We start from the raw sequence: 15,138 nt of genomic DNA on the forward strand, positions 1-15,138 counted from the left end.
TCCTTGTGGTATTGGTAACCAACCAAATATCCTGAGAAGCAAGATACAACAATGCACAACTGGCTGGTGACAGCCGCAATACGAGCTGCTACGTATGCTGTCTGTGGCCCAAAACTTTTAAACTCAATAACGTGATTGCCCAACCACAGAACCTGAGCAGCAGGATGCAACAACAACAAAGCTGCCTTTGTGAGCATTTCACTGGGGTTTTCAAACAGGCCCCTTCCTTCATCAGTGTTTCATTGAATTAGGCCCATGACACCTCCAGAAGGCTCAACAGTGGTGTCTGGCATCCCAGAGCCGACCCGCTCCATACTCACGATGATTAAGGACGCATGCCACTCCTCAACTCAACCTCAACTTCATTATTCTCAAACAAACACACAAATGATTTTAAAAATTGGAAGAAAAAGGGATCATGTTCTACTGTTGCAATGCAAATCATTACAGTCTCAGCAAACATTGCAAGTTGCCTCGGATGGACCATCCGAGGCAACTTGCAAAGGCATTACTACATGTGAAACTTAATTTAAACAAAGTATTTCGGCTTCGTGCAAAGACCCAAGCTATGGATTTTGATTTCATTTGATCAGGGAATCGGAAGGATCTGTAAGCATGTGTGGCAGAGTGGGCTATGCCTCCACAGTCCATCCATGGAGTGTAATTAGGAACACTGATTACTGGGTGGGCTTGTATTTTGATACAAGCCCAGCATAGCTCACCGGGAGGTTCTTTATCTGGACCTTGTTTGCTTCCGGGTTGCCCATGCGTTAGTATGGTGGTGTGGGCTGGCAAGGTGCACTGTTTGGACTAACACTGATAACGACGCCGAATGCTCGTGGGAATCAGCTGGAGCCGAGCTAACAAAGCTCCGTTCGTTCCGTGGCATGCTCAATCTTCGTTTATGTGTTTTTTGGATTTCCTGCATGCATGGGGCTATGCTGGGTATGCTACCTCTCATCTCCGCTTGCACTGCCTGATTGTTTTTTTTGTTTCATTAGATTTTGATGCATGGGGCTATGCAGTGGGCTGCTGCTTTACCTCTCCGCGTGGCCTGCATGTTTTGTTGTTTTGTTCTAGTGCTATGCTAACTACGGTGGTGGTGATTCTGAATGTGACTGTTACTAGCCTGACCGTGTCATTGCTGAATTACGTTCCTGTGTATCTGTGTGTGTGCATGTAGCTAAGGTAACCCAGATTACTGTGACCAGGGCTGCTACTCCCGCTGACCGTCGGAGCTACCAGACCTAAGTCCCTCCGTTAAAGCTAAGTAGCCTCAGTAGGATAGCCACACTATTAAATCCTCTCCTTGCCCATTTACTGTCAAGGGTTTTGCTAACCCCAGTGCCTCTATCTCTCTCCCTGAACAGTTGTAGAGGGTTTCACTTGAGCGACAGGCTGACCCCCAGGTGGTGGAGCACCACCCACCCTCACTTTTTCTTGCTGTGTGCATAGCGGTTGCCCTATTTTGGAGTGCAGTGCTTATTTGTTTTATGCACGTGTGTTGCGTGTGTGAGTGTGTTTTCTGGGCCTCTCCTGTCCCCCCTCTCGGAAAGTCCTGCTTGCTGCGGTAAGCCTCTGCCCTACTAGTCCTGATCACTGGTCCATCTCAGTAAGGCTTCGGCCATCCCACATGCTCATATTAGGGTCATAGCCCACTGGCTACCATTGTATGTGTCTATGGTATGTGTTATTGTACTGTGTATACTGGAAATAACTCTGTTTGGTTGATGTGTGAGAGGCAACAGCCTGTACTAGAATTGACCTGGACCTCTTTTACTACTGTTTGTATTCTTGTAATAAAATGTATTTATGGAACTCATGTATCTGGCCTAATAGTGTTACGACCTTGTGTTTGCCTTGTTAGAGCAGTAGTAAAGCTTAGTCTATATCTGTCCTAGGGTGACTACCTAGGTGGCGTAGTCGACAATTAAACTTGTACTAACAATTTACCTCGCCACCTTCACATTTGGCGTAGTCGGCAGGATTTCACTCAATACAGGCAGGGACGTGAGTTCCCTTATTGGTGCTGTTTACGTGTAATTGTTTTGTGATTTTCACCCAGGCTGAAATTCCCTTTATTGGCAGCAACAGAACAGCAGTCTCTCTTTTCAGGGGCCCCATACAACTCGGGGGTAGGCTACATTTGGTTTGTATTGGGTGGTAGCACAGCCTTCCTGGTTAGCATGGAGGAGCAAGTGCAACAGTTGAAGGATTTAGTCACACAGCTTATGGCGGATAATGAGCGCCTTCGTCAAGAACGCCCTCTGCTTGGGGGGTCTGCGTCTGATTCTGAGTCTCATCCCCCGCCTGAGCCCGAGCCCAGGGCTGCACCCTCTGTCTCTGAGCGTCTTTTGGTCATTCCTCGTAATCGGAAATGTCCAATGTTCAATGGCCTTGACATAGCAGAATGGATAGAGGAAGTGCAGGCCTGTATGCATGCTAGCCATCTTTCTGCTATAGATCAGGCCTTCTTTATTTTTGACCATTTAGAAGGCGAGGCAAGGAAGGAGATTAAGTATCGCTCCAGTGCAGAACGATCAGATCCCACTAAGGTTCTGGCTATTTTAAAGGAGTTGTATGGGTGTAGTCAATCTTATGTGACCCTCCAGCAAGCTTTCTATTCTAGACGGCAACAGGAAGGGGAGACACTGCAAGAATTTTCCCTAGCTCTGATGGCTTTGATGGAACAGGTTAAACAGCGTGCCCCCAGTGGTGTGCCTAATGCTGATGTTCTCCTTCATGACCAATTCATTGAGCATGTCATGGACAGTGCTCTCCGTAGAGAGCTGCAACAGCTTGTACGCCGTCAGCCACTCGCTACTTTGCTGTACGTTCATAGGGAGGCCATTAGATGGGAACAAGAGGGATTTCCGGGTGGGGCTAGGGCGCGTAGTTGCTCTCTTCCCACGGCCTATGGCTTACAGTATGGTGTGCAAGGCCGTTCTCGCCCAGTTTCTCCTGTATCTCCACGGGGTGGTGAGTGGGGAGAGTTGAAAGAGCAGCAGGAGCAGCTTAACCAGCTCACCCAGACTGTCACCTCAATGCAGAACCCCCCATTATATAACAGGGCCCCACGCAATGCTCCCTTGATGTCGACGGTTGATGCTGACCCTTCTAGGGAGGAGGACCTATGGCTCAGGGTTCTGGACTCACCCCCAGTCTCCTCGGCTGGCCCCAGCTCATCTGCCCCTGATGGGGCCATTGAGCCGTTACCTTTGGGAGATCTGACGATTTCCGAGGACTGTTTCATACAGGAGGGGAGCCTAACATTGCTTGCCCCTGAAACCCCTCTGGAAACTCCTAGCCCCGCCCAACCGGTCCTGCGTCGGACTGTGCTTTCCACTGCCAGTCAGCACTCGAATGCTCATCATCTCCCAAAGCCCGCTGCAAATAATGATGTAGAGTAGGTACCTTCACCATTGGACCCAGTGGTAGCCAGGCGATTTCATGGTTCACAGATTGTCGTTGGGGCGACGACTCAAAAAGGGGAGGGTAGAATGTGGCAGAGTGGGCTACGCCTCCACAGTCCATCCATCAAGTGTAATTAGGAAAACTGATTAATGGGTGGGCTTGTATTTTGATATAAGCCCAGCATAGGTCACCGGGAGGTACTTTCTCCGGACCTTGTTTTGCTTCCGGGTTGCCCATCCGTTAGTATGGTGGTGTGGGCTGGCAAGGTGCACTGTTTGGACTAACGCTGATAACGAAGCGTGATAGTTTCATTGTGGCTGCCTAAGCCAGTGTATCTGTTTCTCTGACGCCGAGTGCTTGTGGGAATCAGCTGGAGCCGAGCTAACAAAGCTCTGTTCGTGCTTCGCTGTTCCTGGGCATGCATCAATGCGGCTCGGTGAGGAATCGCCAAATACCTTTACACCAAGGAAGGCTGCTGTTCTGTTGTACGGTCAAAATGCATATTAAGGTATGCTACCTCTCATCTCGGCTTGCACTGCCTGATTGTTTTGTTTCCATGTCTCTGGCCTAATAGTGTTACGAACTTGTGTTTGCCTTGTTAGAGCAGTAGCAAAGCTTAGTCTTTATCTGTCCTAGGGTGACTACCTAGGTGGCGTAGTCGACAATTAAACCTATACTAACAATTTACCTTGCCACTGTCACACATGCTCCAAGTGCTAGAATGGCAACATTTTGCAGCCCAGTACCCAGTCCCATACTTCTGCCATGAAATTCCTCGCATACACAGCCTCTCAGGTTTTAACTTGGACTTAAATACATCATTGAGCTGCTATGATGATTAGGCATGGACAGTTGCCAATGGCCTTCCCACGACACTATTAGATAATATGGCAAACGACCAAGTCGGGACCAGGGGTGTCACTCTTTCACCAAAGGGAAAATGCCTGGTTAAGGGGAATCCATACAGTATAGACTGCATCTCTTAATATATATTACAGGGAAACTAGGGCATTTAATCAGTCGAGGAGTTTAACAGTTGAGCCACACAACATAAACCATTTTTATTTTTTTATTTTACAGAAGCATTAACCATTTTTAATATGCAATGCATATTTTTTGCATGTCTGGTGAGCATAACATTGATTCAAATGAACAGTGTAATTTGCAGTGCTCCTTGAATTTCCATTGACGTCAACGGTTGAGTGAGAACTGACATAGACAAGATTTCATTTTCTTTAACTTGAAGATAAATTCCGTTCAGCTGATCTGCAGAACATAACAAACACTGTTTACAGTAAGACTGAAACCATCATTTTTTTCTCTCTTTCTCTATCTCTCTTTCTCTCTCTCTCTCTCTCTCTCTCTCTCTCTCTCTCTCTCTCTCTTTCTCTCTCGCTCTCTCTCTTTGTGAGTGATACTGTTTTAGCATGCACCCAGTCTTCCATTCTCGCTCCTTCATTCTTAGTTTTAAGCAGATGTGAGTAGTAACGAGCTACTTTTACTCTGGTACATGTAGGCCCACTTAAGTTTTTCCACTTTTTTTGCCATAAATTGTACTTATATGAGTACATTTATTGCAGAATCCTTTTCACTCTTACTCGAGAACATTTACGATTTAAAAATGTGCTTATACTTTAGGCTTCACAGGTCTCGCTACTTTTATATACTTTTAAAATAATTTCTACTCACACCTGCACAACTTCCAGCCTACAACATATACGTAGACGCCACATTGGCCTCTGAACCAGGGAACTTTGTTTAGTGTAGCACATTCTTTAATAGTAGCTTATTAGGTTCAGCTAACTTAAACTATGTTCCAGCCAAAATCAGCAAGTCCTCCCATTTATAATCTTGGTAAGAGTCCAAATATGAGAACCTATTTAGGGTACCTAAACCAATTTACACCATAAATCAACATATCATCAAACAGCATCAAGTTGGTAACTTTTATTTTTTAACTGAATATAAAAAAGATGCACAGTATGCATAGGATCTAAGGATTAGCTAAATATGTTATTGACATATCAACAGAATAAAGAAGAGAATATCTGTACAGCCTTTCGGTATATGCCTTTTATTTGCTTTAGTTGTTTGCATTAACATTCGTGTGACATTCATTTTTTGTGTTATTGTTTACATATTACGTATGCTAAGAGATAGCATAACTACCCTAACTATAATAATAACAATTTTTATTTTTATTTATGTATCTGTTGGGGTTGGCACCCAAACGGCAAGAAGCAGCCCCAGCTTCAGCCTACAATTACATTTTATTTTTCTAAATGTGATTTACTTGAACCTGCAGGTGGCTATGCTACATTGTGTTTATTAGACAGATGTTTTAAAATTTTATATTTTGGGCATCTCCCCACATTTTAATGTAATAAATATGCCTCAATGGTGTAAAAATATAATCATAGGAAGTTACTCACTACTTGAGTACTAATTTTATGAGATACATTTTTACTCTTACCAAGTTATTACATCGATCGGTACTTTTACTTCTACTTGAATCACTATTATAATAAAGTAACAATACTTTTACTTGAGTACAGCTTTTGCTTACTCAAGCCACCTCTATTTAGCAGCCTGCTAATTATGACTGCTGCTTGGTGGTCTTATAATGTTTGTCGAAGTTTTAAACAATTCCCACCGATTTTTGGTTGACGATATTATATACTTCGACTTCACCAATCTACACGAAACTTGGCATGATTGTAGCCACACATGGTTGATACGGAGGCTTGTGTCCCTAGGTGGGTGTATCCCTTCGTGCCAGCGCCCCTAGAAGTGGGATAGGCTCAAAGCACTTTTTGGGCAATAGCAGGAATAGCAAGACTGTTTCATTGAAAAGTTGGAACTTTTCATGGCAACTTGGCTTCTTGGAGGCCTCACCTTAGCGACCATTACAACTCATTTCATTAGCAATGCCACCTAGGGAATAATGTCCAATGCGAAAATGTAGCAGTTGGCCAATATGTTGGATATAAAGGTCCAAAGCTCACAGAATTTGACAAGCAGCATAACAACCACATTCTTTGGATGCCAAATTTTGTAAAATTTCGTTCACAGGGGCACTGCAACTTGACAGATGTTTTGCCAAAAATTACAAAACTTTTAGGGCAGGCTGGCCTTTAGAAGGTGCATTATCCTAGCTAATTACGACTTATTTGTGGAGAAGGCGCCACCTAGTGAATAATGTTCAATGCAATAAACTACCACTTAACTAGCCAATATCTTGTGAATTTCATCTATAGCAGGTGATTAAACTGACAAGTTTCAGTATCTAAAGAATGTCGTGAGAAATGTGGATGCTTATGCTTGGCTACACTCTTTTGATGCACACCAATTGTTACATTTTGTTCATGTGCAACTTACACATTTGAATATCTCAGGAACCCCTTAAGCTTAAATTTGGAAATGTGGTATTCTTATGTTTAGCTACATTTGCTCACATCTCCTAAAGTTCCATTTGGCTTGCTAAATAAAATGGTTGCCTGAAATTCAGCAGCTAAAACATGGACAATTTTTATGAAATTTTTTGGGCTCATTAATAATGGCATGTAGAAGCTATTTATCCAATTTAAACATTTACAAAATCATTCAATATTTGCTACTTGGTGCAGTTTGCACGTTATACTTGGACCCAGATCATTGCTGCTTGCGGCTATTTTTCTTATTTATGATAATATGTACCCCTGTTCTGAGTGTGCACAAACAAATAGTGTAATTACTTCACATATAGTGTACAACTAACACAGTAACAAAGTGTAGTTCCTTAAATTATATAAGCTAAAAACTTTACAAGGTGAAATAGAAAAAGAACCGACCCACATGAAATTCCAAAATGTTTCAAGGTCGTATTATTACGAAATTCCAAAATGCTTCAAATGTGATGAACAATATGTTTTTTGTGATCAATAAATTGACATCAAGGCCAGGGGCCGTATTCACAAAGAGCTAAAAGTAGGTCATAAGTGGCGAATTTAGGAGAAACTCCTAAAAATAATGGCCGTGTCAGTCTTAAATGTAGGACTCCTAATTGTTTTTACTAAGAGCAATTCACAAAATATTTTATCCCTAAAAGTAGCACCTAAGTCTAGGACAGCTTAAAACTCCTCATGAGGACTCCTAAATCACTAAGACCTATTCACAAAAAATCGTAAGATGGCTGCAGCCGACTTGGAATTGATAAAAGACATTGCTTAAACCGTGAAGGTATTAATATTGTCGTAGAATTAGCGCGGGATGCAATGACGCCTTTAAACAACGATGTGTCCTGAAGTGAACTGTTTGGAAACATAAAGATAGCCTATTTGGCTTCGCGGAAAACGCAAATGACGACACTGGGAATCATAGGTCAGCCGTTTAATTCATCAAACTATCAACGCACTGTAGACCCCACATCATCCAACAGTTTATCCAGTTGCTTTTGGACAATCGCCTATTACACAATATCAAAGTAAATTCCATGGCGATCGCAGGAATGTCCAGTGACGGGACACACATTACAATAATTTGTCCACCGTGGCCTGGATGTACCGATGACTCGTGCATTTCAACGGAGAGCGGTCGCAGGTTTTTGAGAACTTACCAGCTGGATGCCGCTGGGGTGACAGTGGCTATTGGTCCTGGGACCAGTAGGCTTTCGCCTAGGCTACGGTTCACGTTCGTTTCGCTTTGATCAATTACGATTGGAGGGCTTGAAGGGCCGTATGTGCTGATATTTGAAGTGGTCAAGGGCTGGAAATATAATAGCCTAACAGTTTGCTTGGTGCTTTAATTATTACTGCCTTGATTACATGCAATTGCCATATTATATATTGATCGCTTTCTATTTATCTTATCGTGCAAATTGTCATTCCCGTTGGATGCACAAACTTGTCATCATGCGTGTGCATTCTGCTAACTGCACTGTCCATAACTATTTAATATGACTTAATTTGAAGCCTAGGTTATTCTCTTATTTTCAGTTGATATAGTGGGATTGTTAGAGGGACGTCACAAATGAGTTTTTAATGAGAGAGCCTGTCAACAACCAATCACCGTCCTCACCCCTTCTAAACTCGTGCATGAGAATCGTCGTCATCCATAGCAACGGAGTTTTTATCTTAAGCTTAGGAGTTGGTATTATCCTTAGTATGAGTAGGTCTCAGAGCCGTTGTGAATCACTTTTAAGAAATTACTCCTACGTAAAAGGTTTTAGCGTGAGTTAGGAGCACTCCTAGTGGTTAGATAAAAGGCTTTGTGAATACGGCCCCTGATGTATCAAATATGATACAATAAAACATCATGGGCCGTATTCACAAAGCTTTTTATCTTACCACTAAGAGTGCTCCTAACTCGCGCTAAAACCTTTTTAAGCTTAAGATAAAAGCACCGTTGCTATGGATGACGTCGATTCTCATGCACGAGTTTAGAAGGGGTGAGGACGGTGATTGGTTGTTGACAGGCTCTCTCATTAAAAACTAATTTGTGACGTCCCTCTAACAATCCCACTTTATCAACTGAAAATAAGAGAATAACCTAGGCTTCAAATTAAGTCATATTAAATAGTTATGGACAGTGCAGTTAGCAGAATGCACACGCATGATGACAAGTTTGTGCATCCAACGGGAATGACACTTTGCACGTTAAGAGAAATAGAAAGCGATCAATATAAAATATGGCAATCAAGGCAGTAATAATTAAAGCACCCAGCAAACTGTTAGGCTATTATATTTCCAGCCCTTGACCACTTCAAATATCAGCACATACGGCCCTTCAAGCCCTCCAATCTTAATTGATCAAAGTGAAACGAACGTGAAACGTAGACTAAGCGAAAGCCTACTGGTCCCAGGACCAATAGCCACTGTCACCCCAGCGGCATCCAGCTGGTAAGTTCTCAAAAACCTGCTGCAGACCGCTCTCCGTTGAAATGCACGAGTCATCGGTACATCCAGGCCACGGTAGACGAAAACGTCCTCATCTTTTGATGGGGCAATTATTGTAATGTGTGTCCCGTCACTGGACATTCCTGCGATCGCCATGGAATTTACTTTGATCTTGTGTAATAGGCAATTGTCCAAAGGCAACTGGATAAACTGTTGGATGATGTGGGGTCTACTGTGCTTTGATAGTTTGATGAATTAAACGTCTGACTGATGATTCCCAGTGTCGTCATTTGCGTTTTCCGCGAAGCCAAATAGGCTATCTTTATGTTTCCAAACATTTCACTTCGGGACACATCGTTGTTTAAAGGCGTCATTGCATCCCGCGCTAATTCTACGACAATATTAATACCTTCACTGTTTAAGCAATGTCTTTTATCAATTCCAAGTCGGCTGCAGCCATCTTACGATTTTTTGTGAATAAGTCTTAGTGACTTAGGAGTCCTCATGAGGAGTTTTAAGCTGTCTTAGACTTAGGTGCTACTTTTAGGGATAAAATACTTTGTGAATTGCTCTTAGTAAAAAAAAAATAGGAGTCCTAAATTTAAGACTGACACGCCCATTATTTTTGAGTTTCTCCTAAATTCGCCACTTATGAGCTACTTTTAGCCCTAAGATTCTTTGTGAATACGGCCCCAGATCTCTAAACTACTATGTTTTCTTTTTCGTGTATTGTCAAAAGGTCCCGTAAACACTGAAATATTTTAATATTCTTGCTATCATTGGATGTGTCAGTCTTTACAGGGTTAGATTACTCACATATATATAAATATAGATGATTCTGCCTTTTTATGTATTTTTCAATACTGTTTTTAATTCCTAGTTTCACGTCATTCCTGCTCATTCATTCACTGTCATGTGAGTCATATTTCACACCACTACACTTAATGGGCAATGTGCTCTAGAAAGCTCTGACCAATAATACGATTTTCTAAGTAATTGGGTAGTCCTTGATAATCATCCTTCACACCATTCCTCAAATTAAGTGAAATTCTCCTCACCATCCTCTAGCTGTCCAGTGTGTGTGCTAAAAAGAGCCAGTATTTGTGTACAATCCTGTCTCTGTAAACGGGAAACAAACAAAGTGGCTTAGAACAAGCCATAAACTATTCCAGCCAATAAAAGACAAGGGGAAATTGTGCTCCAACGTTACTTCTGGCACTGGGAAGGATGGGTATATTGATTGGATGTTGAGCTCAGATACCAACAACCTTTTGCTAGGATCGAGGACCTCAACTTTAATGTGTTGACAATTTATTTTGTTGACGTCCCATGCACCGGGTCCAAAAAGAGAAGGTATTTCTAGTGGATCACACTGCTTCACTTTCAGTGGCCAGAGAGCCTGTTGACTGACCTACACATTGACCTGACAATAACAGATGGTTGTACCATAGCAGAGTGAAGTTTATGGGTAGGTAGCTGGATCTGAAGTTGATTTTGTCACATTCATCAATTAGGTCCTTGTCAAAGAAACTGATGTAGCTGCGTAGGCCCTCTGTTATTTATCAGGCAAACTGAGGAAAAGAGAAAATTGTTTCAAATCACGCATGTTTTTCAAAAGTTAAATGAACTCTTCACAGCCAGTGATAGTAAAAGTCTGGCCAGATTTGCATTATTTAATGCTTTCATGTTTTTCCCCTGACGTAGATGTAGGCGTAGTTTCTTGAGGTTGGCATCTCAAGATGAAGAGGACAACAGATGATCTGTACCATGTTGTGGGTGGACTGACTGAGACAGATAGTGGCACCATAGGAATTAATTCAAGACAAATTCATCACATTTTCCCTTTACACTGGGTATTTAAACAATTTGTTGAGTTACATTTTCAGTATACTCAATTCAGAATATTTCTGGAAGCTTAACTGTCCAACATATTGATTTATTCTCCTATCAATGTGGGTAGCCTTCTAGACAACTGTTCTGTCTTAGGATCTGTAGACTGCCTCGGGTTTAGTTTCATAATAAAGGGACAGCTGTAGCTGCTGTTTTACACACTTAAAATCATCAAACATCACGTACAATATTCAATTCAATTGTATTTATATATAGCCAAAACAATAAACTAGTTTAAAGAAGCTTTTATAATATATAAATATTACAGAAAATTATGTATTTCTATGCTTGCTTTCCGACAACAGTCATGCATTTACCTCCTTGCAGTACACAAGACGCGAAAAGTAAAGGTGACGGAAGTGGTTAACCACTAGCACACACACTCGGTATAGTCGCCCCATAGACATGTATAGATAGACGCCGCCTCCACTGCTTCAGCCCGTTGCCAATTGCACTGTTCAAGGTTTCTTAATGCACATACTTGAAAAGGAACTATTAAACTATGAAAAACACACTGACTGCCAGTTTCTCACTATTTGATGTATGCTCTTTCTCTTAATGATGGTCAATACGTAGTAACTAAAGAAGCACTATTTCGATAGTTTATAGATCTTCTCAGTATTTTCAAAATGCACGAGCTTTGCAAGAAAAGTGAGCGTTTATCATAGACCCATGCACATGTATGACTGGCGATTTAACTAGCGAGATTCAAAGTAACGTAGAGGCAAATCTTTTTCACACACTTCACGTAGAGCATAAACCATTGAATACTCCATGAAATTGGTTGCGAAATGTAAAAGGTTATCGTGATTTTTATCCAGATAAACCGCAGCTCCTGGCAACTTGAGCTTGTTTGACGCGTCTGACAGACCTCTGACGGCAGAGAGCTCCTTTCCCAAAATGGCGGCGACGCGTTTCGCCGAGAAGCATTGGAGGCGGCGTCTACCTATACACGTCTATGAGTCGCCCACCCACTTATCCCTCACCCGACCAGCATTTTTACAGATCTGCTTTTAGCAAAGTTACGGTAGTTCGCAATGCATTCTGGACATTAAACTACATGCCCTTGCTAAATCGTCTTGAAGCTAATTTCTGTTGTCAACTATGTCTGTGCTGGTGATATCAATGTAGTTGTATGCAAAACCTTGTATATATTACCCTTGCTCTGAGGTCCTGAGGTAGGTTTAGTTTTATATCGTGTTTCAAACATAATGGGCAGAGATAGCTCGCTCAGATACATTACTTAGACGTGCATAGATGACATCTTGGGGACATGCTTGACAGAGATGTTAGCATTTTAGCTGGTAGGCTAAATGGCTAGGTTATATGTGGTTTTAACATGTACATGCATCTGGTGTAGCCTAGATATGTCATACATTTAGTAAGTTAATAAACCTCTCTTCATATTCATATGTAATACATGTTGTGTGGATTGTTCCGTTTAATTCATTAATTGATTGGTTAATTGAGGACGATTCAGTGTTCTGTTTTCATGAATGAATTTAATATCAGAGATAAAGTAGTCTTACATGATTTGATGTCTGTAGTAGGTATGCGATTGGATTGCTAGCCAGCATTTATTTAACTCCGTTAACAATGTCACAGGAACGATGTCTGTCTGGGCGGCCTTGGTCAGAGGTGGACTCACCGTCTGCCAGTCATCAGTACAACAGTGCGCTAGACAGTTCTCAACAAGTAAGACCTTAAACGTTCTTTGGCGTAGACTGTGTGGACTAGGTCCTAGCTGGGTGACTAACTTTCTGTAATTGCTGCTATACAGGTATGTGTGCTAGAATACGGATGCATGCCATCCCCACGCCAAAGGTGGTCGACCGATGGACAGAAAAAAGAAGCATGTTTGGAATTTATGACAACATTGGGATTCTGGGTAGGTGCACTTGTGTTCATTTCCTTCAGTCAATAATTTCATTCATTGGTGTAAGGCTATTAAGTTAACCTCGTCAGATAAGACATTATTATATCAGCTTGAAGCTGCTCTACAGTGCTACTTGTGTGTAAATGTGACCTTAGAAATTATCACCTAAAAACTGATCAGTTGTCGGTTCTCGCCGCTAGATGGCACTGTTTACCCGATTTCCCGAGCTATGTTTCATTATTGCTGAAGAAGGCAAGCGGTCTGTCGTACAAAAATCGTGGAAATACTGTACACACTAAGCCACCGTGGTAGGATTGTTTGTTAACCAGTCATTATCACATTATCAGGAAAAAACTGCACCTTTATTTACTTAACAAATAATAATAATAACAAACAATTAAGAAATATATGCAAATTTGCTTTAAACTTATAACTTGTAAAATATGTTGCATGTGTTAAATTACCAATATATAATATACAAAATAAATAAATAAATAGTACAAATGAACTTTCTCTCACGGACTATTTACATTCCACTCCCTATCATCACACTTCATGGGTTACAGTGCAATCCTTCTGGCCTTCCTTGCTGCAAAGTCATCAATCACATAATCGTTCATGTTCATTCCCATAAACCAACCTTTCCCATAGGGTAGCGTTTCATAAACCCACCCGGTTTCGCAAGAAGGAAAGTGCAAGTCGGCAGCGCTCTGGTTTAGTTGTCTTTTTGTCCGCTTACTTTTGTCTTACTATGGCCCATCTAATATTACATTTTATTTCCAGTGACATCTGTAAAAGCAATAGGGATAATTGGCTAATAATACTCAAGTACTGAAAAACAACTACATTTTGTATGTCTCTCTGTTCAATTGTTTTACTTGTGTTTCTCATTGTTTGCCCATCCCAAAAAACATCCATTGTCTTAACCATAAAACCCACGGTCTGCCACTGTCCTCAAACAATTCCCAAAAGATTGTCTGGCATGGCACATAATCTTCCTGAAAGAGCCAACTGTTATGGGAGAACACTCCCTAACATGAATGGGTGTAGTGGTCAGCAACAATGTTTAGGATCCAGGTTTTCTAGCAGAACATTGCCCAGAACATCACACTCCCAGCTTGTCTTCTCCCCAGTTTCCTTTTCTTGGTGCTAAAATTAAACAATGCACACTAAAAAAAACGTACGCTTCATATTTTACTGCAACATTAAGCCTTTAGTCAGTTCAGACCAAGGATAGACTATGTTGCCATGGCAGCCAATTGACCCATCTACAGGATGTTGCCTGTTCCCCCATTTGTGTTGGTAGGTGTACGCCATTGCTGAAAGGGAGTCCCTCACAAGCGCTTTCAGTAATGGTCTGACCTCGTTTTGTGGCCCTGACGATTTAGCCTGTCAGTCACGCAGGTCCTTACCACTTTTCTTACAGTCTAATATATCCGTGGCCTTGACAGACATTATAACATACAAATCAACAATAGTTGGTACACTTGTGACTGGTTATACCGTTTTGGCTTATCTGTGTGTTAGGTTATTTAACCTGTCCAATTATTTTCATGCTGCTGGATCCTGGAATAGGGATATCTAATACTAATAAATGATGTCTAATACTGAACAGATTGTAGGAAGTACCTAGTGCCATGTTTTACGTGCCACAAGGTGTACTATAAACTTGCTTCATTTTGTTCACTGTGCTCAGGAGGAAAACCTCACTATTCTGATCAGTTATTGAATGGATTTGTGTTGATACAGGAGATTTCAAAGTGCACCCCAAGGACACCGTAAGGGCACCTGTCTGGCTTAAAGGTTTCCGTGGTATTGAACTGGAACGGTTGATTCGGAAGAAAAAGATGGTTGGAGACCGGATGATGACAGACGATCGGCACAGCCTGGAAAAACGCATCCGTCACCTGTACCGTCACTTCAACCGTTATGGGAAGCACCGTTAATGTTATTAAAGGATGTGGTTATGAATTGGACTGATATTTTTTTTTTTCAAGTTTATTACAGAATGTTCTTGCATGTTTTGCAATTAAGATTCTGATGTACATGTCCTTTATATTTGTCTTGTAAATAAAATCACAGCCA

General features: G+C 41.6%; 1 protein-coding gene across 1 annotated transcript; it reads left to right on the forward strand.

Annotated features, from left to right (window-relative positions):
• Positions 1-12,232: 12,232 nt before the first annotated feature.
• mrpl51 (mitochondrial ribosomal protein L51) lies at positions 12,233-15,135 on the forward strand. Its single transcript, XM_080858635.1, has 4 exons — positions 12,233-12,355; positions 12,783-12,872; positions 12,958-13,065; positions 14,803-15,135. Exons 2-4 carry the CDS (start codon positions 12,788-12,790, stop codon positions 14,997-14,999), a joined length of 390 nt encoding a protein of 129 aa, XP_080714761.1. The 5' UTR covers positions 12,233-12,355; positions 12,783-12,787; the 3' UTR covers positions 15,000-15,135.
• Positions 15,136-15,138: the final 3 nt, after the last annotated feature.

Source organism: Sprattus sprattus (assembly GCF_963457725.1).
Source record: "Sprattus sprattus genome assembly, chromosome: 19".
Lineage (NCBI taxonomy): Eukaryota > Metazoa > Chordata > Actinopteri > Clupeiformes > Clupeidae > Sprattus > Sprattus sprattus.

Coding starts and splice junctions, on each gene's coding strand:
- mrpl51 (XM_080858635.1), top strand. CDS start 12,788: ATGTCTGTCTGGGCGGCCTTGGTCAGAGGTGGACTCACCGTCTGCCAG. Junction 12,873..12,957: donor CGCTAGACAGTTCTCAACAA/GTAAGACCTTAA, acceptor GCTGCTATACAG/GTATGTGTGCTAGAATACGG. Junction 13,066..14,802: donor TGACAACATTGGGATTCTGG/GTAGGTGCACTT, acceptor GTGTTGATACAG/GAGATTTCAAAGTGCACCCC.